Source organism: Elephas maximus, chromosome 26 (genome assembly GCF_024166365.1).
Source record: "Elephas maximus indicus isolate mEleMax1 chromosome 26, mEleMax1 primary haplotype, whole genome shotgun sequence".
NCBI lineage: Eukaryota > Metazoa > Chordata > Mammalia > Proboscidea > Elephantidae > Elephas > Elephas maximus.
The window spans coordinates 36,620,525-36,646,393 of NC_064844.1; the positions used below are offsets into that span (position 1 = coordinate 36,620,525).

The 25,869-nt window shown below is 44.3% G+C and overlaps 1 protein-coding gene across 1 annotated transcript in view; it reads right to left on the reverse strand.

Moving 5' to 3' along the window:
- EHD3 (EH domain containing 3) overlaps positions 1-25,869 on the reverse strand; it is a 74,202-nt gene that overhangs the window by 16,784 nt on the left and 31,549 nt on the right. Inside the window, exon 3 of the mRNA XM_049870224.1 lies at positions 20,756-20,853. Within this exon, the coding sequence (XP_049726181.1) occupies positions 20,756-20,853 (98 nt within the window). The remainder of the gene's footprint in view (positions 1-20,755; positions 20,854-25,869) is intronic.

Below are 25,869 nucleotides of genomic sequence, written 5' to 3' on the forward strand. Positions count from 1 at the left end.
TCTTTGTATAGGTCTTTTACGTCTCTGGTAAGATTTATTCCTAAGTAGTATTTAATCTTCCTGGGGGTTATTGTAAATGCTATTGATTTGGTGATTTCATCTTCAATGTTCTTTTTGTTGGTGTAGAGGAATCCAACTGATTTTTCTATGATTATCTTGTATTCTGATACTTCGCTGAACTTTTCTATTAGTTTCAGCAGGGTTTTTTTTTGAGGATTATTTAGGGTTTTCTGTGTATAAGATCATGTCATCTGCAGATAGAGATCATTTTACTTCTTCCTTGCCAACCTGGATGCTCTTTATTTCTTTATCTAGCCTAATTGCTCTGGCTAGGACCTCCAGTACAACGTTGAATAAGAGTGGTGATAAAGGGCATCCTTGTCTAGTTCCTGTTCTCAAGGGGAATGCTTTCAGAATCTCTCCATTTAGGATGGTGTTGAGTGTTGGCTTTGTATAAATGCCCTTTTCTATGTTGAGGAATTTTCTTCTATTTTGCTGAGAGTTTTTATCATGAACGAATGTTGGACGTTGTCAAATGCCTTTTCTGCATCAACTGATAAAATCATGTGGTTCTTGTCTTTTGTTTTATTTATATGGTGGATTACATGAATTGCGTTTCTAACGTTGAATTATCCCTGCATGCCTGGTATGAATCCCACTTGGTCATGGTGAATTATTTTTTTGATATCTTGTTGAATTCCACTGGCTAGAATTTTGTTGAGGATTTTTGCATCTAAGTTCATGAGGGCTATAAGTCTGTAATTTTCTTTTTTCGTGTTGTCTTTACTTGGTTTTGGTATCAGAGATATGCTGGCTTCATAGAATGAGTTTGGGAGTATTCTGCCCTTTTCTATGTTCTGAAATACCTTTAGTAGTAGTGGTGTTACCTCTTCTCTGAAAGTCTGGTAGAACTCTGTAGTGAAGCCATCTGGGCCAGGGCTTTTTTCTGTTGGGAGTTTTTTCATTACCTTTTCAATCTCTTCTTTTGTTATGGGACTATTTAGTTGTTCTACTTCTGTTTCTGTTAGTCTAGGTAGGTAGTGTGTTTCTAGGAATTCATCTGTTTCTTCTAGGTTTTCAAATTTGTTAAAGTACAACTTTTCACAGACATCTGATATGATTCTTTTAATATAAGTTGGGTCTGTTGTGATATCGCCCATCTCATTCCTCATTCAAGTTATTTGTTTCCTTTCCTGTTTTTCTTTTGTCAGTCTGGCCAATGGTTTATCAATTTTGTTGATTTTTTCAATAAACCAGCTTTTGCTCTTTTTAACTCTTTCAATTGTTTTTCTGTTCTCTAATTCATTTAATTCTGCTCTAATTTTTATTATTTGTTTTCTTCTGGTGCCTGAGGGTTTCTTTTGTTGCTCTCTTTCTATCTGTTCAAGTTGTAGGGACAGTTGTTTGATTTTGGCCCTTTTTTCTTTTTGTATGTGTGCGTTTATTGATATAAATTGACCTCTGAGCACTGCTTTCACTGTGTCCAAAGGTTCTGATAGGAAGTGTTTTTATTCTCATTGGATTCTATTATATTTAGCCTTTTTATGCAAGGAAAGATGCTCTTTCTGGTAAGGGCCAAGGCCCATGAATGGGCTTCTGGCCAGGGCTCTGCCTAATTACCAGGTAGGGGCATTACCAGTCCCACCTTATAGATTGTCAGCATGAGCTTTGAAAGATACAATGACTTACCTCAGTCCACCCTTTGTATAGGAAGCAAACCTTGGGACACAATCTCTAGCTCTCCAACTCCAGGTTTAATTCTTGTTCTAGCTGGCAAGACTTTCATGTGGTTATGACATCTTATTTCACCCTCACACACACCCCAGAAGGGGAGGTGGAGCCAAGATGGTGGAATAGACAGACGCTTCCGGTGAGCCCTCTTTACAACACAGGCCCAAAAAACAAGTGAAACGAGTATATTTGTGACAAGCTGAGACCCTTGAGCTTCAAGGGTAAGCTTAGAAAATGAACTAAGGGGCAGGGGGACGAAGAGACTGTTCAGATAGAGAGGAGAGTTACTGGACCTGAATTGCAGGGAGTCCTCGGGCACCATTCCCAGAGTGATGGCAGTGGTGGGCTGGTACTAGCATTTGGCCACAGTTTCCTCAGGGAGAAGCAGCCAGCCACACAGCCTACTCACACCTCCAGAACCTGAGAAGAACGGCGATCACAGCAAAAGCTAAGTACTTGCATATATTTTACCGCGCCCCCTAACCCCCAAGCCAGCTTCAGCGGCTGAATTCCCTGGGCCTGAGATAGGCACTGTTGAGCACCTAGAGCCATCCTCCCAGCATTGGGGAAGGAAAAAATTTGCAATTGGGGGAAAAGATAATTTGGTAGCTCCACTAACCAGGGGAGCTCAGGACAGAAGCAGCTCCTATCCAGGCATAAACCGTCCGTGGACTTTGAGCAACTTTCCCTTCTTCATGGACCTGTGTGGCCCTATTTCGGGAGAATAGGCCCTTGTTAGCAGACTCCAACCATTTCAGCTGTGCGGTGGAGATGTGGGTGTTTGATGTATGATATTGCTTTGCCTATTAAACAAGGTCCTCGCATACCCACATCAAGGATCTAAGGACTGGTAGCTCCACTCAGGTCACCCAGCCACTCATGACAGGGGTCCAAAGATAACTGGTACCTCTCAGTCCTTACAACCAAAAACTTTGGGTGCCCATGGTCTGTCTGCAGAACCCACCCAACTGCACGATCTAGGGAATGGGGATGCACTTTCTTCAGAGACACTCAGTGGCTGGTTCTCAGCCCCCTGCCTTGTTCAGTGCGTGACCCCCTGCTGCAATCAGATACTGGCATGTACACCAATCACCCCTGCCCCTCTAAGACTGTAGGGCAGAGCCTGTACCAAAACACTTGATGATCAGCTACCTGGAAACCTGAGCTGAATTCATACAAGAAAACTGAATGGACTCCTAGACTGATATACCTGATAACATCTCTAGCCATCTGGGGACTGGATGTCAGGGCTCCAAAGGCAAAAATAAACAAGCTAGCTCACTCAAGCAACCCATTTGGGCATATCAAAACAAAACAAAGCAAGAAGCTATGACACAGTAAGCAAGCATAAACTAATATGATAACTTATAGATGGCTCAGAGACAATAGTCAATACCAAGTCACATAAAAAACAGACCATGATCATCTAAACAAGCTCTCAAAACAAAAATTCCAGGGATCTTCTAGATGAAAGTGCATTCCTGGAATTACCGGAGCCAGAATACAAAAGTTTAATATACAGAACCCTTCAAGACATCAGGAAGGAAATGAGGGAATACGCAGAACAAGCCAAGGAACACACAAATAAAGTAATTGAAGAAATTAGAAAAATTATTCAGGAACATAATGAAAAAAAGTTTAATAAGCTGGAAAAATCCATAGACAGAGAGCAATCGGAAATTCAGAAGATTAACAATAAAATTACAGAAGTAGACAACTCAATAGAAAGTCAGAGGAGCACAATTGAACAATTAGAAGCTAGAATTTCTGAACTCAAAGATAAATCACTTGGCACTAATATATTTGAAGAAAAATCAGATAAAAGACTAAAAAAAAGGAATAAACCTTAAGAATCATGTGGGTCTTTATCAAGAGACATAACCTACGAGTGATTGGAGTACCAGAACATGGAGGGATAACAGAAAATACAGAGAAAATTGTTGAAGATTTGTTGGCAGAAACCTTCCCTGATATCATGAAAGATGAGAACATATCTATCCAAGATCCTCATCAAACTCCACATACGGTAGATCTTAAAAGAAAGTCACCAAGAAATATTATAATCAAGCTTACCAAAACCAAAGATAAGGAGACAACTATAAGAGCAGTGAGGGATAAAAGAAAAGTCACCTAAAGGAGAGCCAATAAGAATAAGCTTGGACTACTCGGCAGAAACCATGCAGGCAAAAAGGCAATGGGATGACATATTTAAAAAACAAGGAAAAAAATTGCCTGCCAAGAATCACATATCCAGCAAAACTGTCTCTTAAATATGACGGTGAATTAAGACATTTCCAGATAAACACAAGTTTAGGGAATTCATGAAAACCAAACCAAAACTACAAGAAATACTGAAGGGAGTTGTTGGGTTAGAAAATCAATAATATCAGGTATGAACCCAAGACTAGGACACTGGGCAGAGAAACCAGAAGTCAACCCAGACAGGGAAATGCAAAAAAAAAGCAAGATTTTTTTTAAAAAAAACCTCAAAATAGGGTAACAGCGATGTTATTATATAAAATATATTATATAAAATATTATTAAAATAATAAAGAGGGACTAAGAAATGTAATCATACACCTTCCATATGGAGAGGAAGATATGGCGATACAAAGAAATAAAAGTTAGGTTTAAATTTAGAAAAATAGGGGTAAATAATAAGGTAGCCACAAAAGAGACAAACTATCCTACTCATCAAAATAAAATGCAAGAAAAAATAGAGACTCAGCAGAAACAAAATCAACAACAATGAATACGAGGAAAGGACAATATATAATCTACTCAGCACATAAAATTAAGCGGGAAAAAGAAACTGTCAACAACACACAAAAAAGGGCATCAAAATGATAGCACTGAATTCATACCTACCCGTAATTACCCTGAAAGTAAACAGACTGAATGCACCAATAAAGAGACAGAGACTGGCACAATGGATTAAAAAACAAGATCCATCTCTAAGCTGCCTACAAGAGACACACCTTAGACTTAGAGACACAAACAAACTAAAACTCAAAGGATGGAAAAAATATACCAAGCAAACAACGATCAAAAAAAGCAGGAGTGGCAATATTAATTTCTGAAAAAATAGACTTTAAGTTAAATCCATTATAAAGGATAAGGAAGGACACTATATAGTGATTAAAGGGACAATACACCAAGAAGACATAATCCTATTAAACACTTATGCACCCAATGACAGGGCTGCAATATACATAAAACAAAATCTATCAGCATTGAAAAGTGAGAGAGACAGCTCCACAATAATAGTAGGAAACTTCAACACACCACTTTCGGTGAAGGACAGGACATCCAGAAAAGCTCAATAAAGACACCAAAACCAAAACCAAACCCAGTGCTGTCGAGTCGATTCCGACTCATAGCAACTCTATAGGCCAGAGTAGAACTGTCCCATACAGTTTCCAAGGAGTGCCTGGCGGATTTGAACTGCCAAACCTTCGGTTAGCACCTGTAGCACTTACGCACTATGCCAACAGGGTTTCCCAATAAAGACATGGAAGATCTAAATGCCACAATCAAACAACTTGACCTCGTAGACATATACAGAACACTCCACCCAACAGCAACCGAGTATACTTTCTTTTCTAGTGCACATGGAACATTCTCTAGAATAGATGACATATTAGGTCATAAAGCAAGCCTTAGCAGAATCCAAAACATTGAAATATTACAAAGCATCTTCTCTGACCATAAGGCCATAAAAGTGGAAATCAATAACAGGAAAAGCAGGGAAAAGAAATCAAACACTTGGAAACTGAACAATACCCTGCTCAAAAAAGACTGGATTATAGAAGACATTAAGGATGGAATAAAGAAATTCATAGAATCGAATAAGAATGAAAACACTTCGTCAGAACCTTTGGGACACAGCAAAAGCGGTGCTCAGAGGCCAATTTATATCAATAAATGCACATATCCAAAAAGAAGACAGGGCCAAAATCAAAGAATTATCCCTACAACTTGAACAGATAGAAAGAGAGCAACAAAAGAAACCCTCAGGCACCAGAAGAAAACAAATAATAAAAATTAGAGCTGAACTAAATGAAATAGAAAACAGAAAAACAATTGATAGAATTAACAAGACCAAAAGCTGTTTTTTTTTTATTATTAACTTTTTTTGACCTTCAAGTGAATGTTTACAAATCAAGTCAAACTGTCACATATAAGTTTATATACATCTTACTCCATACTTCCACTTGCTCTCCCCCTAATGAGTCAGCCCTTCCAGTCTCTCCTTTCGTGACAATTTTGCCAGCTTCCAACTCTCTCTATCCTCCCATCCCCCCTCCAGACAGGAGATGCCAACACAGTCTCAAGTGTCCACCTGATACAAATAGCTCACTCTTCATCAGCATCTCTCTACCCACTGTCCAGGCCCTTTCATGTCTGATGAGTTGTCTTCAGGAATGGTTCCTGTCCTGGGCCAACAGAAGGTTTGGGGACCATGACCACTGGGATTCCTCTAGTCTCAGTCAGACCATTAAGTATGGTCTTTTTGTGAGAATTTGGGGTCTGCATCCCACTGATCTCCTGCTCCCTCAGGGGTTCTCTGTTGTGCTCCCTGTCAGGGCAGTCATCGGTTGTGGCCAGGCACCAACTAGTTCTTCTGGTCTCAGGATGATGTAGGTCTCTGGTTCATGTGGCCCTTTCTGTCTTTTGGGATCTTAGTTATCGTGTGACCTTGGTGTTCTTCATTCTCCTTTGATCCACGTGGGTTGAGACCAAAAGCTGTTTTTTTTTAAAAAACCCACAAAATTGATAAACCACTGGCCAAAATGACAGTATAAAAACAGGAGAGGAAGCAAATAACCCGAATAAGAAATGAGATGGGTGATATTAAAACAGACGCAACTGAATTTAAAAGAATCATATCGGATTACTATGAAAAATTGTACTCTAACAAATTTGAAAACCTAGAAGAAATGGATGAATCCCTAGAAAAACACTACGTACCTCAACTATCAGGAACAGAAGGAGAACAACTAAATAGACCCATAACAAAAGAAGAGATTGAAAAGGTAATGAAAAAACTCCCAACAGAAAAAAGCCCCGGCCTGGATGGCTTCACTACAGAGTTCTACCAGACTTTCAGAGAAGAGGTAACACCACTACTACTAAAGGTATTTCAGAGCATAGAAAAGGACAGAATACTACCAAACTCGTTCTATGAAGCCAACATATCCTTGATACCAAAACCAGGTAGACACCACAAGAAAAGAAATTATAGACCTATATCCCTCATGAACGTAGATGTAAAAATCCTCGACAAAATTCTAGCCAATAGAATTCAACAAGATATCAAAAAAATAATTCACCATGACCAAGTGGAATTCATACCAGGCATGCAGGGATGGTTCAACATTAGAAAAACAATTAATGTAATTTTATCACATAAATAAAAGACAGGAATCACACGATTTTATCAATTGATTCAGAAAAAGCTTTTGACAAAGTTCAACACTCATTCATGATAAAAACTCTCAGCAAAATAGGAATAGAAGGAAAATTCCTCAACATAATAAAGGGCATTTATACAAAGGTAACAGCCAACATCACTAGAAATGGAGAGAGCCTGAAAGCATTCCCATTGAGATCAGGAACCAGACAAAGATGCTCTTTATCACTGCTCTTATTCAACCTTGTGCTGGAGGTCCTAGTGAGAGAAATTAGGCTAGATAAAGAAATAAATGGCATCCAGATTGGCAAGGAAGAAGTAGAAGCATCTCTATTTGCAGAAGACATGATCGTATACTAAGAAAACCCTAAGGAGTCCTCAAGAAAACTGCTGAAAGTAATAGAAGAGTTCAGCAGAGTATCAGGATAAAAGATAAACATACAAAAATCAGTTGGATTCCTCTATACCAACAAAAAGAACATCGAAGAGGAAATCACCAAATCCCATTTATAGTAGCCCCCAAGAAGATAAAATACTTAGGAATAAATCTTACCAGAGATGTAAAAGACTTATACAAAGAAAACTACAATACACTTCTGCAAGAAACCAAAAGAGACTTACATAAGTGGAAAAACATAACTTGCTCATGGATAGGAAGACTTGACATCATAAAAATGTCTATTCTACCAAAAGCGATCTATACCTTTAATGCAATTCTGATCCAAATGCCCATGACATTCTTTAATGAGATGGGGAAACAAATCATCAACTTCATATGGAAGGGAAAGAGGTCCTGGATAAATAAGGCATTACTGAAAAAGAAGAACAAAGTGGGAGGCCTTACTTTACCTGATTTTAGAACTTATGATACGGCCACAGTAGTCAAAACAGCCTGGTACTGGTATAACAACAGATACATAGACCAACGGAACAGAATTGAGAACCCAGACGTAAATCCATCCACATATGAGCAGCTGATATTTGACAAAGGCCCCAAATAGTTAAATGGGGGAAAAGACAGTCTTTTTAACAAATGCTGCTGGCATAACTGGATATCCATCTGGAAAAAAATGAAACAAGACCCATACCTCACACCATGCAGAAAAACTAAGTCAAAATGGATCGAACACCTAAATATAAAATCTAAAATGATAAAGATCATGGAAGAAAAAATAGGGACAATTTTAGGAGCCCTAATACATGGCATAAACAGTATACAAAACATTACTAACAATGCAGAAGAAAAACTACGTAACTGGGAGCTCCTAAAAATCAAACACCTATGCTCATCCAAAGACTTCACCAAAAGAGTCAAAAGAGTACCTACAGAACGGGAAAAAGTTTTTAGCTACGACATTTCTGTTCAGCACCTGCTCTCTAAAATCTGTGTGATACTGCAAAAACTCAAATACAAAAAGACAAATAACCCAATTAAAAAATTGGCAAAAGATATGAATAGACACTTCACTAAAGAAGACATTCAGGTAGCTAACGGATACATGAGGAAATGTTCACGATCACTAGCCATTAGAGAAATGCAAATCAAAACTACAATGAGATTTCATTCCACTGCAATAAGGCTGGAATTAATCCCCAAAACAGAAAATAATAAATGTTGGAGAGGCCGTGGAGAGATTGGAACACTTATACACTGCTGGTGGGAATGTAAAATGGTACAACCACTTTGGAAATTGATTTGGCACTTCCTTAAAAAGCTAGAAATAGAACTACCATACAATCCAGCAATCCCACTCCTCGGAACATATCCTAGAGAAATAAGAGCCTTTATGCACACCCATCCCCCATGTGTCTGTCAGTTTGTTGTACTGTGGCGGCTTTGTGTTGCTGTGATGCTGGAAGCTATGCCACCGGTATTCAGATACCAGCAGGGTCACCCATGGAGGACAGGTTTCAGCCGAGCTTCCAGACTAAGACAGACTAGGAAGAAGGACCCGGCAGTCTACTTCTGAAAAGCATTAGCCAGTGAAAACCTTATGAATAGCAGTGGAACAATGTCTGATATAGTGCTGGAAGATGAGCCCCCCAGGTTGGAAGGCACTCAAAAGATGACTGGGAAAGAGCTGCCTCCTCAAAGTAGAGTCAGCCTTAATGACGTGGATGGAGTAAAGCTTTCGGGACCTTCATTTGCTGATGTGGCACGTCTCAAAATGAGAAGAAACAGCTGCAAACATCCATTAATAATTGGAACCTGGAATGTATGAGGTATGAATCTAGGAAAATTGGAAATCGTCAGAAATGAAATGGAATGCATAAAAATAGATATCCTAGGCATTAGTGAGCTGAAATGGACTGGTATTGGCCATTTTGAATCAGACAATCATATAGTCTACTATGCTGGGAATGATGACTCGAAGAGGAATGGTGTTACATTCATCGTCAAAAAGAACATTTCAAGATCTATCCTGAAGTACGATGCTGTCTGTGATACGATAATATCCATATGCCTACAAGGAAGACCAGTTATTATGACTTTCATTCAAATTTACGCACCAACCACTAGGGCCAAAGATGAAGAAAGAGAAGGTTTTTTATCAGCTGCTGCAGTCTGAAACTGATCGAACATGCAATCAAGATGCATTGACAATTACTGGCGACTGGAATGGGAAAGTTGGAAACAAAGAAGGGTCAGTAATTGGAAACTATGGCCTTGGTGATAGAAACAATGCCAGAGATCAAATGACAGAATTTTGCAAGGCCAACGACTTCTTCATTGCAAATACCTTCTTTCACCAACATAAATGGCGACTATACTCATGGACCTCACCAGATGGAACACACAGAAATCAAACTGCCTACATCTGTGGAAAGAGACGATGGAAAAGCTCAATATCATCAGTCAGAACAAGGCCAGGGGCCAACTGTGGAACACACCATCAACTGCTCATACGCAAGTTCAAGCTGAAACTGAAGAAAATCAGAGCAAGTCCACAAGAGCCAAAATATGACCTTGAGTATATCCCACCTGAATTTAGAGACCATCTGAAGAATAGATTTGACGCATTGAACACTAGTGGCCGCAGACCAGACGAGCTGTGGAATGACATCAAGGATATCATCCATGAAGAAAGCAAGAGGTCATTGAAAAGACAGGAAAGGAAGAAAAGACCAAGATGGATGTCAGAGGAGACTCTGAAACTTGCTCTTGAGCATCGAGCAGCTAAGGCAAAAGGAACAATTGATGAAGTAAAAGAACTGAACAGAAGATTTCAAAGAGCCTCTCGAGAAGACAAAGTAAAGTATTATAATGACATGTGCAAAGAGCTGGGGATGGAAAACCAAAAGGGAAGAACACGCTCAGTGTTTCTCAAGCTGAAAGAACTGAGGAAAAAATTCAAGCCTCGAGTTGCAATAGTGAAGGATTCCATGGGGAAAATATTAAATGATGCAGGAAGCATCACAAGAAGATGGAAGGAATACACAGAGTCATCATACCAAAAAGAATTAGTCGGTATTCAACCATTTCAAGAGGTGGTATATGATCAGGAACCGATGGTACTGAAGGAAGAAGTCCAAGCTGCTCTGAAGGCATTGGCAAACATAAGGTTCCAGGAATTGATGGAATATCAATTGAGATGTTTCAACAAACAGATGGAGCGCTGAAGGTGCTCACTCGTCTATGCCAAAGAATATGGAAGACGGCTTCCTGGCCAACTGATTGGAAGAGATCCATGTTTATGCCTATTCCCAAGAAAGGTGATCAACCAAATGTGGAAATTATAGAACATTAATATCACATGCAAGCAAAATTCTGCTGAAGATCATTCAAAAATGGCTGCAGCAGTATATCGACAGGGAACTGCCAGAAATTCAGGCCCGTTTCAGAAGAGGACGTGGAAGCAGGAATATCATTGCTGATGTCAGATGGATCCCAGCTGAAAGCAGAGAATACCAGAAGGGTGTTTACCTGTGTTTTATTGATTATGCAAAGGCATTCGACTGTGTGGATCATAACAAACTATGGATAACACTGCGAAGGATGGGAATTCCAGAACACTTAATTGTGCTCATGAGGAAACTTTACATAGATCAAGAGGCAGTTGTTCAGACAGAACAGAGAGATCCTGAGTGGTTTCAAGTCAGAAAAGGTGTGCATCAGGGTTATACCCTTTCACCATACATATACAATCTGCATGCTGCACAAATAATACAAGAATCTGGACTATATGAAGAAGAACGGGGCATCAGGATTGGAGGAAGACTCATTAACAACCTGCATTATGCAGATGACACAACCTTGCTTGCTGAAAGTGAAGAAGACTTGAAGCACTTACTAATGAAGATCAAAGACCACAGCCTTCAGTATGGATTGCACCTCAACAGAAAGAAAACAAAAATCCTCACAACTGGACCAATGAGCAACATCATGATAAACGGAGAAAAGATTGAAGTTGTCAAGGATTTCATTTGACTTGGATCCACAATCAACAGCCATGGAAGCAGCAGTCAAGAAATCAAAAGATGCGTTGCATTGGGCAAATCTGCTGCAAAGGACCTCTTCAAAGTGTTGAAGAGCAAAGATGTCACCGTGAAGACTAAGGTGCGCCTGACCCAAGCCGTGGTATTTTCAATCGCATCATATGCATGTGAAAGCTGGACAATGAATAAGGAAGGCTGAAGAAGAGTTGACACCTTTGAATTGTGGTGTTGGCGAAGAATATTGAATATACCGTGGACTGCCAAAAGAACGAACAAGTCTGTCTTAGAAGAAGCGCAGCCAGAATGCTCCTTAGAAGCAAGGACGGCGAGACTGCGTCTTACATACTTTGGACATGTTGTCAGGAGGGATCAGTCCCTGGAGAAGGACATCATGCTTGGTAGAGAACAGGGTCAGCTGAAAAGAGGAAGACCCTCAACGAAGTGGATTGACACAGTGCCTGCAACAATGAGCTCAAGCACAACAACGATTGTAAGGATGGCGCAGGACCGGGCAGTGTTTTGTTCTGTTGTACATAGGTTCGCTATGAGTCGGAATGGACTCGACGGCACCTAACAACAACAACAACATGCACACCTATGTTTATTGCAGCACTGTTTACAATAGCAAAAAGATGGAAGCAACCAAGGTGCCCATCAACTGATGAATGGATAAATAAATTATGCTATATTCACACAATGGAATACCACGCATCAATAAAGTACAGTGAGGAATCTGTGAAACATTTCATAACATGGAGGAACCTGGAAGGCATTATGCTGAGTGAAATTAGTCAGTTGCAAAAGGACTAATATTGTATAAGACCACTATTATAAGAACTTGAGAAATAGTTTAAACTGAGAAGAACACATTCTTTTGTGGTTACAAGAGCGGGGAGGGAGGGAGGGTGGGAAAGGGGTACTCACTAATTAGACAGTAGATAAGAACTACTTTAAGTGAAGAGAAAGACAGCACACAATACTGGGGAGGTCAGCACAACTGGACTAAACTAAAAGCAAAGGAGTTTCCTGAATAAACTGAATGCTTCGAAGGCCAGTGTAGCAGGGGCAGGGGTTTGGGGACCATGGTTTCAGGGGACAGCTAAGTCAATGGGCATAATAAAATCTATTAAGAAAACATTCTGCATCCCACTTTGAACAGTGCCGTCTTGGGTCTTAAACGCTAGCAAGCAGCCATCTAAGGTGCATCAATTGGTCTCAACCCACCTGGATCAAAGGAGAATGAAGAACACCAAGGACACAAGGTGATTACAAGCCCAGGAGACAGAAAGGGCTACATGAACCAGAGACTACATCATCCTGAGACCAGAAGAACTAGAGGGTGACGGGCTACAACCAATGACTGCCCTGACAGGGAACACAACAGAGAACCCCTGAGGGAGCAGGAGAGCAGTGGGATGCAGACCCCAAATTCTCATAAAAAGACCAGACTTACTGGTCTGACTGAGACTAGAAGGACCCCGGTGGTCATGGCCCCCAGACCTTCTGTTGCCTAAGGACAGGAACCATTCCCGAAGCCAACTCTTCACATATGGATTGGGCTGGACAATGGGTTGGAGAGGGATGCTGGCAAGGAGTGACCTTCTTGGATCAGGTGGACACTTGAGACTATGTTGGCATCTCCTGCCTGGAGGGGAGATGAGAGAGTAGAGGGGGTTAGAACCTGGCGAAATGGACACAAAAAGAGAGAGTGGAGGGAGACAGCGGGCTGTCTCATTAGGGAGAGAGTAATTGGGAGTATGTAGCAAGGTGCATATGGGTTTTTGTGTGAGAGACTGACTTGATTTGTAAACTTTCACTTAAAGCACAATAAAAATTATAAAAATAAATAAAATTAAAAAAAAAAAAAAAACACCCCATGAGGCAGGCAGGGTGAGGTGTATCATTCTTACTCTACAGAGTAGGAAACTGAGGTTCAGAGAGGTGAGGTTAGAGTCAAACAGATGGCCAGTGATAGGGCCAGGTCTGGACTGGGTGCCCAGGCCCTAGATTCACTGCCCAGTAGCACCGTGCCAGTTCCTGTAAGCCACCCTGCCACCCTCTCCTCCCGGGCATGCAAGGCCCCAGAGGCACTGGGGATGGTGCTGCAACCTGTACCCCTCCAGGTGCCCCTCCTCCACTCCTCAGGGCTTTCTCCAGCCTATTTTTAATCTTCTCTTTTGCACAGCCCCTTACAGGGCTGCCTTTACCTCCCAAAGGTAGTCCCTTGGAGCCATGGCAGCTGAGGACCCGGAGGTATCAGAAAACCTGGGCCACCTGACCCCTACTCCAACCCTTGCCTCTGAAAACAGATCATGGCTTGGCTGCTGTGGTGCCTGTGGAGGAATCTGAATGCCTTTGCCCTCCATGGCAGATGGGAAGGGCAGCAGGGCTCAAAAGTCCTTGACATTCTGCAGATCCCTATGCCCAAATTCGGTCTGGCATGAATTTCAGCTGTGGCGGTGCAGGGCCTGGGGAGGGGCAGCTGGGAAGAGCATGCTGCTGGCCCCTCCAATCTGTCCAGCAAATTTTGGCCCTCCACACTCACACACATGCTGGCTCACGTCAGCGGCTCATAACTGGCTAAGGCAGCGAGAGCAGCTATCACCGGTGCACTTTACTGACTAACAAATGCAGTCTTAGAGAGGGTCAGAGTCAAAACCAAGTCCAGAAATCAGGTCTTACTTACCACCCCAAGTGCAACACTCTAGCAGCCCCTCCACGTGGCTGGGGAAAGTAAAGGGGCCAGAGAAGCTGCAAAGGGGCTCCCGCCCCTCCAACTTCTGTTTAGTCCCTGATGATACCAGCAAGGCAGAGAGGAGGCTGTGTCTGCAAACACTGGGGTTTAGGAGTAACTTCCTACAATATGACCACCCCCAGCTCTGGGTGGGGTGGGGGAGCAGCAGGAACATGTCACTGCTGCCAGAACAGGACAGTCCCTGACCACTCCTGTCCCTGCTAATCAGGTGTCCCTAGGAGCTCTTATAGCACCTGTTCCTACACCTGTTCCCCTGCACCCCATGAAATCCTCAGAATGAGGCTGTTTCCCCAAAGGACTGGGAGATCCACCAGGGAGGGACAGTGTCTCATCCTGCTTCTCCTCCATACCCAGGATGGTGCCTGGTACTCAGGAGGTGCTCTATTAGTACACTTGGTGAATAGAACTGAAACACGAACGCTGCTCTGTGTTCATGACAGTGAACAGTTTTTACTGGGCCTCAGTTTTCCGGTACCTGACTTGGAACCAACCAGCGACTCTGGCATGAAGTCATTGTGAGGATGACATCAAATAAGACGATGCAGGTGAAACTGTTTGGTTGTGGCTTTTGTTGTTCCTATTGTTCTGCCTCCCTTTATAAAGCATTCCTTCTAAGTGCCAGTTTCCATGAGATGGGATGTGTCCTAAAGGGGTCACCAGAGGAGTGCTGGCCTGGGCAAACCCAGCTTTAGTTCCTGCTCAGCCATTAACTTATTATGTGTCCTTGGGTAAGCAGCCTCCCCTCTCTGGACCTTGGTCTCCTTGCTCTTCAAGCTAGGGTTTGAACTGAACCATCTTGGAGCTTCCTTTCTCCATTCACAAACAAGACCAGAGAGATAAAGGTGGGCAGTACAGCAGGATGGATGGAGGTTAGACACAGGAAGCCCCTGAAGGCACAGCTAGAAAAGATGACTGGGGGTTGCTGCCTTAACCACCTTGGGGATGCCTATGTGAGGTCTCGTGCCTGTTGACAGGTAGATGGCTTCTGGGAATCCTTTCGATGACTTTATAAGCACAGAAGCCTCCTATTCATCCTCCTACTTGTGCAAATACTGCATGCTCTGACAAACTGCTATCAAATTACAAAGTCAGCAATGCCAGAAGTCTTCTCCCGACGGGTGGCTATCAGGACTATCATCATCAACCAATGCCTCCCCTGAAGCTCAAACTCCCTGCTCCTGGCAAATTCAGGGCCTCTGTAACCTCTAGGATGGAGATGCAGTGGTTTCAGTGGCCTGGACTTATATACATACTGAAGAGGATCCTAACTCTCCTCTCAACGGGAGCTTCTGAAAGGCACCAACTGTGCCCCCTGAAGGAAAAGAGCATGGGATTAGGTCTACCATTTATTTGCTGTGAGGCCTTAGGTGAGCCTGAACCTCAATTTTCTCAGCTGTAAAATGGGGATAACAATGCCTGACTGAATGAGAGGGTCAGTGACAGAGCCAAGCCAGGCAATGAGATCCGACAGCAGAGGGAGACCTCAGACTCAGTAAAGTACCTCTGTCCTGATGTTTGTGGGGGTGGGGGTGGGGCAGCATGTCCATGACAGGCCCTCTTTCCCCTTGGTCCCAGGAACATCACTGAAACCCATAACAAGAGCTACTGAGCACTGCAGTAGCACACAGGTCCATAAATATGGACTACTGGGTGGTGGGTAGATTTGAGCCCTGAGAAATTGAAACAGAGAAGCTGCCCTTCCTGGAATTACTTTATAACAAATGTGCCGGCTCTAAGCAATGTCAGCCTGCAGGGATCTGTGGCTCTCTCCTCCTCACTGACAGACTCCAGAAGACCGGAAAAAAACATTTCTAAGTAATGCCAGGCAGGAGGAAATCAATGAGGCAAATACAAAACGCAAGGCAACTCCTTAATCACTCACCAGCTTCTTCCAGTCTGAGCAGTGCAAGGGTACATGACCAGGTAGCTTGTGTCTTTGTATTTTTAGCCATACTTTCTCAATGGGGCATCACAATTCTCCACATGCCATGAGGTAATTAGGGAAAACTTGTTATGTTCACCTGTCTTACAGGTGAGGGAGTGGGGACACAGAGAGGCACAGTCACAAAACTAGGTGGCGGCACACTCAGGCCAGGCCCCAATTTTCAACTCCCAGTCCACATTTTCTTCTTAGCTCATGGTGTGTTTCAGGTTGGAGCACAGAGGACTGAGCACACATTAGTTGTGGTGGGTACATAAAATCCCACCCCCAAAAATCTCTTTCAAGACTTAAAGACATTTTAAAAGCCATCTGTTAGGGATTGAATTGTATCCCCCCAAAACATACGTCAACTTGGCTAGGCCATGATTCCCAGTATTGTGTGACTGTCCACCATTTTGTCATCTGATGTTATTTTTCTACATGTTGTAAATCCTACCTCTATGATGTTAATAAGGCAGGATTACAGGCAGTTATGTTAATGAGGCAGGACTCAATCTATAAGATTAGGTTGTATCTTCAGTCAATCTCTTTTAAAATATAAAAGAAAGAAGCCTCCTACCACCAAGAATGCAGAACCAGGAGGAGAATGTGTCCTTTGGATCCAGGGTCCCTGTGTTGAGAAGCTCCTAGATTAGGGGAAAATTGATGAAAGGACCTTCCCCCAGAACCGACAGAGAGAGAGAAAGCATTCCCCCTGGAGCTGGCACTGAGAATTCAGATTTCTAGTGAGAGAATAAATTTCTCTTTGTTAAAGCCATCCACTTGTGGTATTTCTTTTACAGCAGCACTAGTGTTTGGGTATGCATGCGTGTGTATGTGTATGTGTTTATATGTGTGTCTATGTGTGTGGTTGTATAAAATATGTATGTGTGTATGTCAGTGTATGTGCAAGTATATGTGGGTATATGTATGGGGGGAGTACAGGCAAGACATGTATGTATGTGTATGGTATGCGGGGGTGTATGTTTAAGTATGTAGGGGGTGTATGTGTGTGTGTATATGGGAGTATATATGTGTGTATTGGGGGTTGTGTGAGGTGTATGTGTGTGTATGTGGGTGTATATGCACATACGTGTGTGTGGAGAGGTGTATGTATGGTGGTGCATATGTGTGTGTGAGGTGTATGTGTGTGTATGTGGGTGTATACGCACATATGTGTGTGGAGAGGTGTATGTATGGTGGTGCATATGTGTGTGTGAGGTGTAAGTGTGTATAGATATAAATTAGAACTACCAGGTTCTATGGCACATTGTGAGGAAGGATGGGAGGTACTCTGCCCACTCAAAACTTTTCTTGTTTGTGGTCCCACTGATTCCTGGAGGAAATCTATTGCCCTCTGCCAACTTTCCTGGTCTCCTCAGGGTGCTGAGGTGAGCACTGCCCAAGGCTAGCAATGCAGTGCTGGGGCCCAGCTCTGGGCTCTTGTTTTTATCACAGGATACTTTTGCCAGCAGCAGCTGCATTTATGGTCTGGGCTAAGTAAAGCAGAGAACAAACTGGCTTGCATAGCTAGTCATGGGCCATTACTTCTCCCAGAGGTGGAGGGAACTGGTGATTAGTCAGCATGGGGTGGGGCAGGGTGGGGATAGGAAGGCACGTAAGAAAACCAAGCACCCAATTTGCACAGGGCAGTCACTTAGGTCCAAAGACAAAGGCAGGAAAGAAGGCAGAGGAATAGGAAAAGAATGGAATGGGATAGGATCTGAGGAAGGCAGGAGTCCCTGGGATCAGGACTGCTACATATGGCCACACAGGCTATGCATTGAAAAACTGCACAGGTGTGCCATTCACATAGTGTTCCTGGGGTTGTATAATAGGTGGCTATGGCTGGTAGATAAGGGGGAAGAAGGGAACTCACTGTGATCCAGACACAAAGCTGAGGGCTGTTTTCCCATCATTGTTTGTGTGATGGGTATCCTTACCACATTTACACATGGAGACATTGAGGATCAGAGAGAAAGTGTGACCTGTCAAAAAGCACACAGGTTCTAAAGCCCAGGCCTCTGAACTCCCAGTCCAGGGCCCTTGGAAACCCCAGCACCTGGAGCCAGATGTCAAGATGCACTATCCTTGCAGGTGCACACATCACCTCCCCCTCCCTTCAGGTAGTAAAGCTTGAGAAGCCTAAGGCTCTCAAGAGCTTTCGTTTGAGGAGACATGGGCTGCCCGTGTGAAACAATAAATCCCTTTTAGGCCTAAACTCAGAATAGGCCAAGATGGATCACTTGTGGGGCTGGTTAGGAGAGAGCAAGTAATTGGGGAAACAAATGGAAATGAGACAGAACTGCCCAGCTGCCCCTCCACAGGGTCCTGCCCCCCAGCCAGGGTGCCCACAATGGGCATGTAGGTGGGAAGGAGGGAGGTAAGGAACCCCAGAGGCCATACTTCCCCCCTTGATCTATCCTTATTACTATACCATCCTCTGCAGGGAGCCAGGGGGCCTGGCTCCCCAGGCTCCCTTCATAGGGGACATTCTACCAGGGCATAGAGAAAAAAAGGCAGACCACAAATGACATGAACTGTTCACACAGTTTTCAAACTCCCTTCTGACTCAGTTGCTTCCTTTCCCCTCTATTTCCCAGGTTTCACTTCCTATGTACCCATCCAAACCTACTGCCATCAAGTCGAATTCTGACTCATAGCAACCCTGTAGGAGAATAGAACTGCCCCATAGGGTTTCCAAGGCTGTAAGTCTTTATGGAAGCAGACTGTCACATCTCTCTCTCGGAGCAGCTGGTGGGTCTGAACCAACGACATTTTGGTTAGCAGCCAAGTGCTTTAACCATTATGCCACCAGGGCTCCTAAATTGTTATGTACCAGGCTGTAGAAAAAAAAAAAAAATTATATAGAGAGGTACAAAAAGGAGCTGGGGGAGGGGCAGGGCTTTGCTGCCCAGGATTTTCATGCCTCTCTGCAAAGAGCCTTCTACCCTCCCCCTCCCTCCCACCCAATCCAGAATGAGGCCCTTGGAAAAGCATGTTGTGTCTTCTCTTAAGAACAAACTGGGGTTAGCAGGTTGTTAACCTGCAGGACCTTCTGTGCTGTTTTTTCTCTCTACTTCCCACCAAGGATGTTCCCCCAAAGAGCCAAGGTGTACCGCTTAGAGATCCAAGCCTGGTCCTGCCACCCCAAGTCTGCCCTCATCAGACAGAAGCACTGGAAGAAAGAAAGCCAGAGTGCTGGAGCCCAGTTCTGATACTAGTGGCGTGCTGACAGGTCAAGGCCCTGCCCCGCCCTGGGCCTTCTTGGTACACGGCCACAGCAGTACAAGTTTTCACCCCACTGTGGCTATTGACTCACCCAATACGGCCTGGAGGAGCAGATGCTAACCTGGGCAGACATGCTGCAGGCAGGTCTCTGAGTCTGCCCCAGTTGAAGCCACCAAGGAGCAGAGAGCCAGAGGCATATGCCAGGGAGCAGTCAGTCACCAAAGGTCGATTCCGGCACGAGTTCTGGCCCCTCTCAGAGAACTCTTGTCAGTCAAAAAAGCTTTTCCTTCCTGGAGGCTGATTTCCAAGTACTGATTTGGCTCCAGCCCCAGATCACAGCTCCAACACTGGGGTGAGTGCAGTTTCTTTTCATCTGATTTTCTTGCCAGGGATATGGCACAGAAGCGGTAGGGGCCACCCAGATTACACAGCATGTTGGGCAGCAGAGACTGAGGCAGCCAGGAGCAGGTTTTTAGCTTTTTAATTCATCAGCCTCAGCATTTTAGAGCTAGAAACAACCAGTGGCGATGATGATGATGTTGATGAGCTATAAATCTTAATGCTTACAGGATGCTTGCTATGTGCCAGGCAGAAGGCTTTTAGATGTAGTATTTCTTTTAATTCTCAGATAACACTAAGGTAGATATTTTTTTCCCCATTTTACAGATGAAGAAACTGAAGTAAAGAAACCCTCCAAGGTCACACTGTTAGCAAGTGGCAGTCCAGCTCTAGAGTTTAGTCTCCTAACCACCATGCCGTGTTACCTCCCTTGATCACCAATTACCGCATATTTGTCTGGGGTGCACAGTTTTCACATACTCTGTTCCCCATCCTGACCATCCACAGCACGTGTCAGCCTTCTGCCACAGCACTCATGCATTGCGCTGAAGTGTTTCGTACACATTTGCTCCCCAGAGCAAGGACTACAGTGGCTTCACAAGCAAGCCAGGGTCTGGCCTGTGATAAGTGCCTCTTGGACAATGAATAAACTCAGCAAGGTGAGGAAGGCCGATATTAATGTCTCCATTTTACAGATAAGGAAACCGAGGCCAGCTGGGCTTCTGTCTCCTGAGCTACAATGAGATTGAACTCATCCGCTGGGCCCTGCCCCCACCCCACGTAAAATAGCTCCACACAGCACATGAGACATTCCAGCTCTTCAAGGGGCAGCATGGCCTTCGCTGCCTCTTTCCTGCTATAGCAGAGAGTGAACATACCAGGACAAACCATGGAGCCCAATCTGAGCATGGACCAGGGCCTTGCTTACCTCGGCTGATCCTCTGCTTCTCCCCAGAGAGGATCCCCGGTGTGTCGATGACGCTGATGCTCTCCAGCACAGGGTTGGGCAGCTGGGAACATACGAACCTGCACAGGTGGAGAGGGAATTCCACGGTGAGCCCCTTCCCTCCAGGTGCCTCTCATGCACCCTCATTTCAGTCACTCACCAGCCTTCCCTGACTCACCCACACAGCTCTAGACACCTCTTTCTTTCTCTCCTAGTTGAGCCTTGCTTGTATGTTGAAGGGTTCCAGTTCACTGTAGGCCTACTCCGTCCCCAGAATGGAGTTTATAGCTCATCCAGAGGTGGGCCCTCCAGTTCTCTTGTATCTCCACATATCCCACCCTAGAGTGCACTAGAGTGTGTTTGGTAAACTGCTGACTGAACAGTATGGCAATTCTATATTGACAGCCTGTCCCCTACGTGTGACCACAGCCTTGGTCTGATTCTTGTGGCACAAGTCCTTAGCTGTCCTTGGTCAGCTACATCCCTGTCTTGGGCGACTATAGTTAACTTTACCCTCTCTCCGCGCCTCAGCTTCTTTAGATAATAAGAAGACTTCTGCCTCCTATTTGTAATGGGCATCTAGGGACTGGGGGCAGGAGAAACTAAGGGTCTGTCCCTAAACCACCAGCACATGCAGAGTAGGGTGTGGAGATTCCTCTCCTGGTTCAGTTCTCATTGGCTGGTGACCTTAGGCAAAGTCACTGTGCTTCTCTGAATGTGACCCCATTTGTAAAATGGGGAGACATTCAACAGCTGCTGAAATCCTACTCTGCAAGACAGTATGCTGAGCACCATGGGCCAGAGGCTTATACACCTTTCTGGATTAAAACGTAGATTCCCAGGCCCCAGTCAGACTCAACCGCGCAGAGGGTCCCAGGAATAAGTATCCTGAGGAAGATCTCTAGGGGATTCTGAAGTAGCTAGGGTCCTATGCTTGTGAACCCCTGTTGTCAGGGACACCATGATGTTCAGACCTTGGTCCCTGCCCCCTTCCCACAAAAGGAGCACACAGTCTGGTGGAGGAGAGAAGGCATAAACTCAGGCAACTACAATATGAGGTGCATCAGGACCACACCACGAGGGAGTTCAGAGGAAGTGCTTGGGGAGATCCAAGGCAGAGAGATGGCTTTCAGGGGTGGCTTCCTGGAGGAGGAGGCCTTGGAGCTGGCTTGAAGGATGGGTCACACTACCTGGGAATGTTTATTTGTGCATCTAAACCTGTTGCTGTTCAGTCAGTTTTGACTGATGGCTACCCCATGTGTTACAGAGTTGAAATGCTCCATAGAGTTTTCTTGGCTGTGATCTTTATCAAGCAGATCACCAAGCCTTTCTTCCACATCACCACTGGGTGAATTTGAACCACCAACCTTTAGGCTAGTAGTCAAGCACAAACCATTTGTGGCCCCCAAAATGCTATCTAAATGCCAAGCATCGGATAGGAATCAAGCCTTATTCAAGGAAATATTTCTAGTATTATATCCAAGCATCTCAAAATACAAATCGGTAAACCTAACTTGGATACTTCTTACTTCAAATCTTCTGTCTTATATGCCATCATCAGCAGAAGCCAAAAAGGATGTCTCACTACCCCAGTCACATTAAGCTGTCCTGTAATCTCAGATCCAGGAGCCCTTGGTGTCCAGTGAAATGGCTGCTGAGATGGAATTAGACCAAGCAGGCTAGGAGAGAACATCAGGGAAGGGTTCACAGAGGAGGCAGGGTGTTAACCAAGACTTCTAAGGATGAAAAGCATTTGCCAGGTGGTGCGGGGGTGAGAGCAGGCCAGATTAACCAGTAAGCAAGATATGCCCAGGCTTGTAGCAAGCAAGGTACTACACAGGCTTAATTGTGTTTACTAACTAATCTGTAGTGCACAATTTCACATGGGTTTTAAAGATGTGGCAAAAAGTGGGTGAAATAATGCACTAAAGGTTAGTAAATAAGCACATGTAAGCCTGTGCGTTCCTTGCTTATTGGGTAATTCATTCCTGGTAGGGAGCCAGGGTATGGTGTGGGGTGTGTTTGTGGTGGAGAGAAGACAGCACTCCAGACTGTGAGAAGGAGTAACAGCAAAAGGGCATGTCCAAATGTGGCACAGAAGTATGAGAGAGTGCTATAAAATGGTGTGGGGGTGGTGTCTGACTTCCTGTAACTAAACAAGGGAGAAGGAGAATCAAGATCAACAGCCCAAGGCTGACTCCCATGAAGTGAGGGTCAGGTTTGCCTCCTCTGTCTGCCAACTTTACCCATTTTTACACCAACTATCCCTCCCACAGTACCCTCTACTCCTGCGCTGGGTTTGATAATTCATTGTAATGGCCATACAGAACTCAAAGACAATGCTCACAATGTTGGGGTTTATTAGGGAAGTAAGAGGTTACAGTTCACATTCAGGAACACTCAGGATACAGTTTTTCCATCAGGACAGCCTCTTTTCAGCTGTGCTTACAGGCACACCTCTCTGGCCCTAGGCCTCTGACCCGCTCAGGCAAGTGTTACAAAGCTTTTTTAGCCCCTGCCGCTAAATCTCCAGAGGCACCTCAGGCACTTAGCTTTCTCACTTCACAGGCCAGGAAGCCCACTGCTCAGTCTCCTGCCGGTCTCTCCTGCCACCACTTCTCTTCAGGACTACAGCTTGCTCGCTCTCTCAGTCTCCTGGTTCCAGGAGCTCCTCAGCACAGGGATACTGAGTCCGAAGGATGTGCTCTCCACTCCTGGCTGTTCTTCCTTGGTAGGGGTGGGATCCTCTCTCTACTCTGGAATTTGCTTTATTTTAAGGCAAAACTGACCAGTCTCCCCAGTAGGCCATAACAGCTGTATTTGCACAGTCCCACCCAATCACCTGGGTGGGAGTTACAAGACCACGGCAAGAAAGGCCACATAAAGGCGATCCATCACACTTCAAGCACACACTATTCCAGGGGAGTACATATCACTGGGGAGCACTGGTGGTTCAGTGGTAGAATTTTCACCTTCCATGTGGAAACCTGGGTTCAATTCCTAGCTAATGCACCTCATCTGCAGCCATCTATCAGTGGCAACTGTGAGTTGCTATGATGCAGACCAAGTTTCAGTGGAGCTTCCAGGCTAAGATGGACTAGGAAGAAAGGCCTGGTAGTCTACTTCTGAAAATCAGCAAATAAAAACACTATGGATCAGGCAGGGCCAAGACGGTGGTGTAGTCAGATACTTCTGGCGGTCCCTCTTATAAGAAAAAAAAAAGTTTACAAGAAAGACCCATAAAAACAATAAAAACCCTATGGACCAGGCAGGGCTGAGATGGTGGTATAGTCAGTCACTTCTGGTGGTCCCTCTTACAACAAAGACACGTAAAAACAAGTGAACGAATTATATGTATGACAAGCTAGGAGCCCTGAACTTCAAAGGCAAAGTTAAGAAATTGGAGTGAGCGATGGGGGAGGTAGAGACAGTTGAGAAGCAGCGAGGAGTTGCCAGACCTGACTCGGCAGGAACTGGCACCCCTCAGCCCCAATCCCCTGACATGACTGCAACAGGGCTGGGGGTAGCATTCAGGACGTGGTTTCCTCACCCAGCGAGTGAACGGTGCAGAGTCTACTTATACCTCAGGAATCAGCGAAGAGCAGCGTTCTTGGCAACGGATAAGGGCTTGCATCTAATTTACCATGCAGATCAAAAAGCACACCTTTCAAAAGAACTCTCTCCCATTCATCTGAACCCTCCTCCCTCTGCCCCAGCCCCCCAAGCTGGCTTAAGTGGCAGTGGATTTCCCTGGGCCTGAGATCCTGCTGCACACCCTGAGCCATTCTCCTGGTCTTGGATAAGGAACAAATGAACTAAAGGGAAAAAAAAAATCTGCCAGCTCCCCTAACCTGGGAATTCAGGACAGAAGTGGCTCCTGTCCAGGCACAAGCAGTCCACGGACTTTGAATGCCTTTCACCCTTGCATGGGCCTGTGTAAGCCCATTTCAGCAGCTTTAGGCCCTTGTTAGCACAGTGCAACGGTGTATGTGCCTGAGGTCTGACTTCAACTGTTTCAGCTTTGGAGTGGAGAGGCAGGTTTTTGTCATTTGGCACCACTCTGCCTATTACACAGGGTCCTCACATACCCACGTTAGGGGCCTGAGGACTGGCGGCTCCACCCACGGCACCTAGCCACCTTCAATAGGGGTCCAAGGATAAGTGATGCCTCCCAGTCCTTACAGCCAAAAGCACTGGGTACCCACGGTCCAGCTGCAGAGCCCGCCCACTCGTGCACTCTAGGGAACAGGGACGTGCTTTTCTCATAGACACTTGAGGGATGGTTGACAGGCCCCTGCCTTGCTCAGAGTGTGAAACCCTGCCGCAACAAGATACCTGTGCCTACACCAATCACCCCTGCTTCTCTAAGACTGTAGGTGAGAGCCTGCACCACACACTTAGTGACCAACTACCTGGACACCTGAGTTGAACTCATACAAGAAAAATTAATAGACTCCTAAGCTCATATACCTGGTACCAGCTCTAGCCATCTGGTGATAAGACATTAGAGCTTCAAAGGCACCAATAAAAAAGGTAGTTCACTTGAGTAGCCTATTTGAGTATATCAAAACAAAACCAATCAAGAAGCTAGGACACTAAGCAAATATAAAATAAATTAATACAATAACAGATGGCTCAGAGACAGCAGTCAATATCAAATCACATAAAGAAGTAGGCCGTGGCTAATTCAACAAGCTCCCAAAACAAAGAATCAAGGAATCTTCCCGATGAAGATATTTTCCTGGAATTACCAGAGGTAGAATACAAAAGATTAATATACAGGAGTATTCAAGAGAAGGAAGGAGATGAGACAAAATGCAAAACAATCCAAGGAACACACAGATGAAGCAGACAAGGAAATCAAGAAGGTTATGCAAGAGCATAGAGAAAAATTTAATAAGCTGTAAGAATTCATAGACAGACAGCATCAGAAATTCAGAATTAGACAACTTAGTACAAAGTCAGGGGAGCAGAAGTGAGGAAATGGAAGGCAGAATTAGTGAAATTGAAGATAAAACAGTTGGAACCAATATATTCGAGGAAAAATCAGATAAAAGAATTTTTTAAAAATGAAGAAACCCTAAGAATCATGTGGG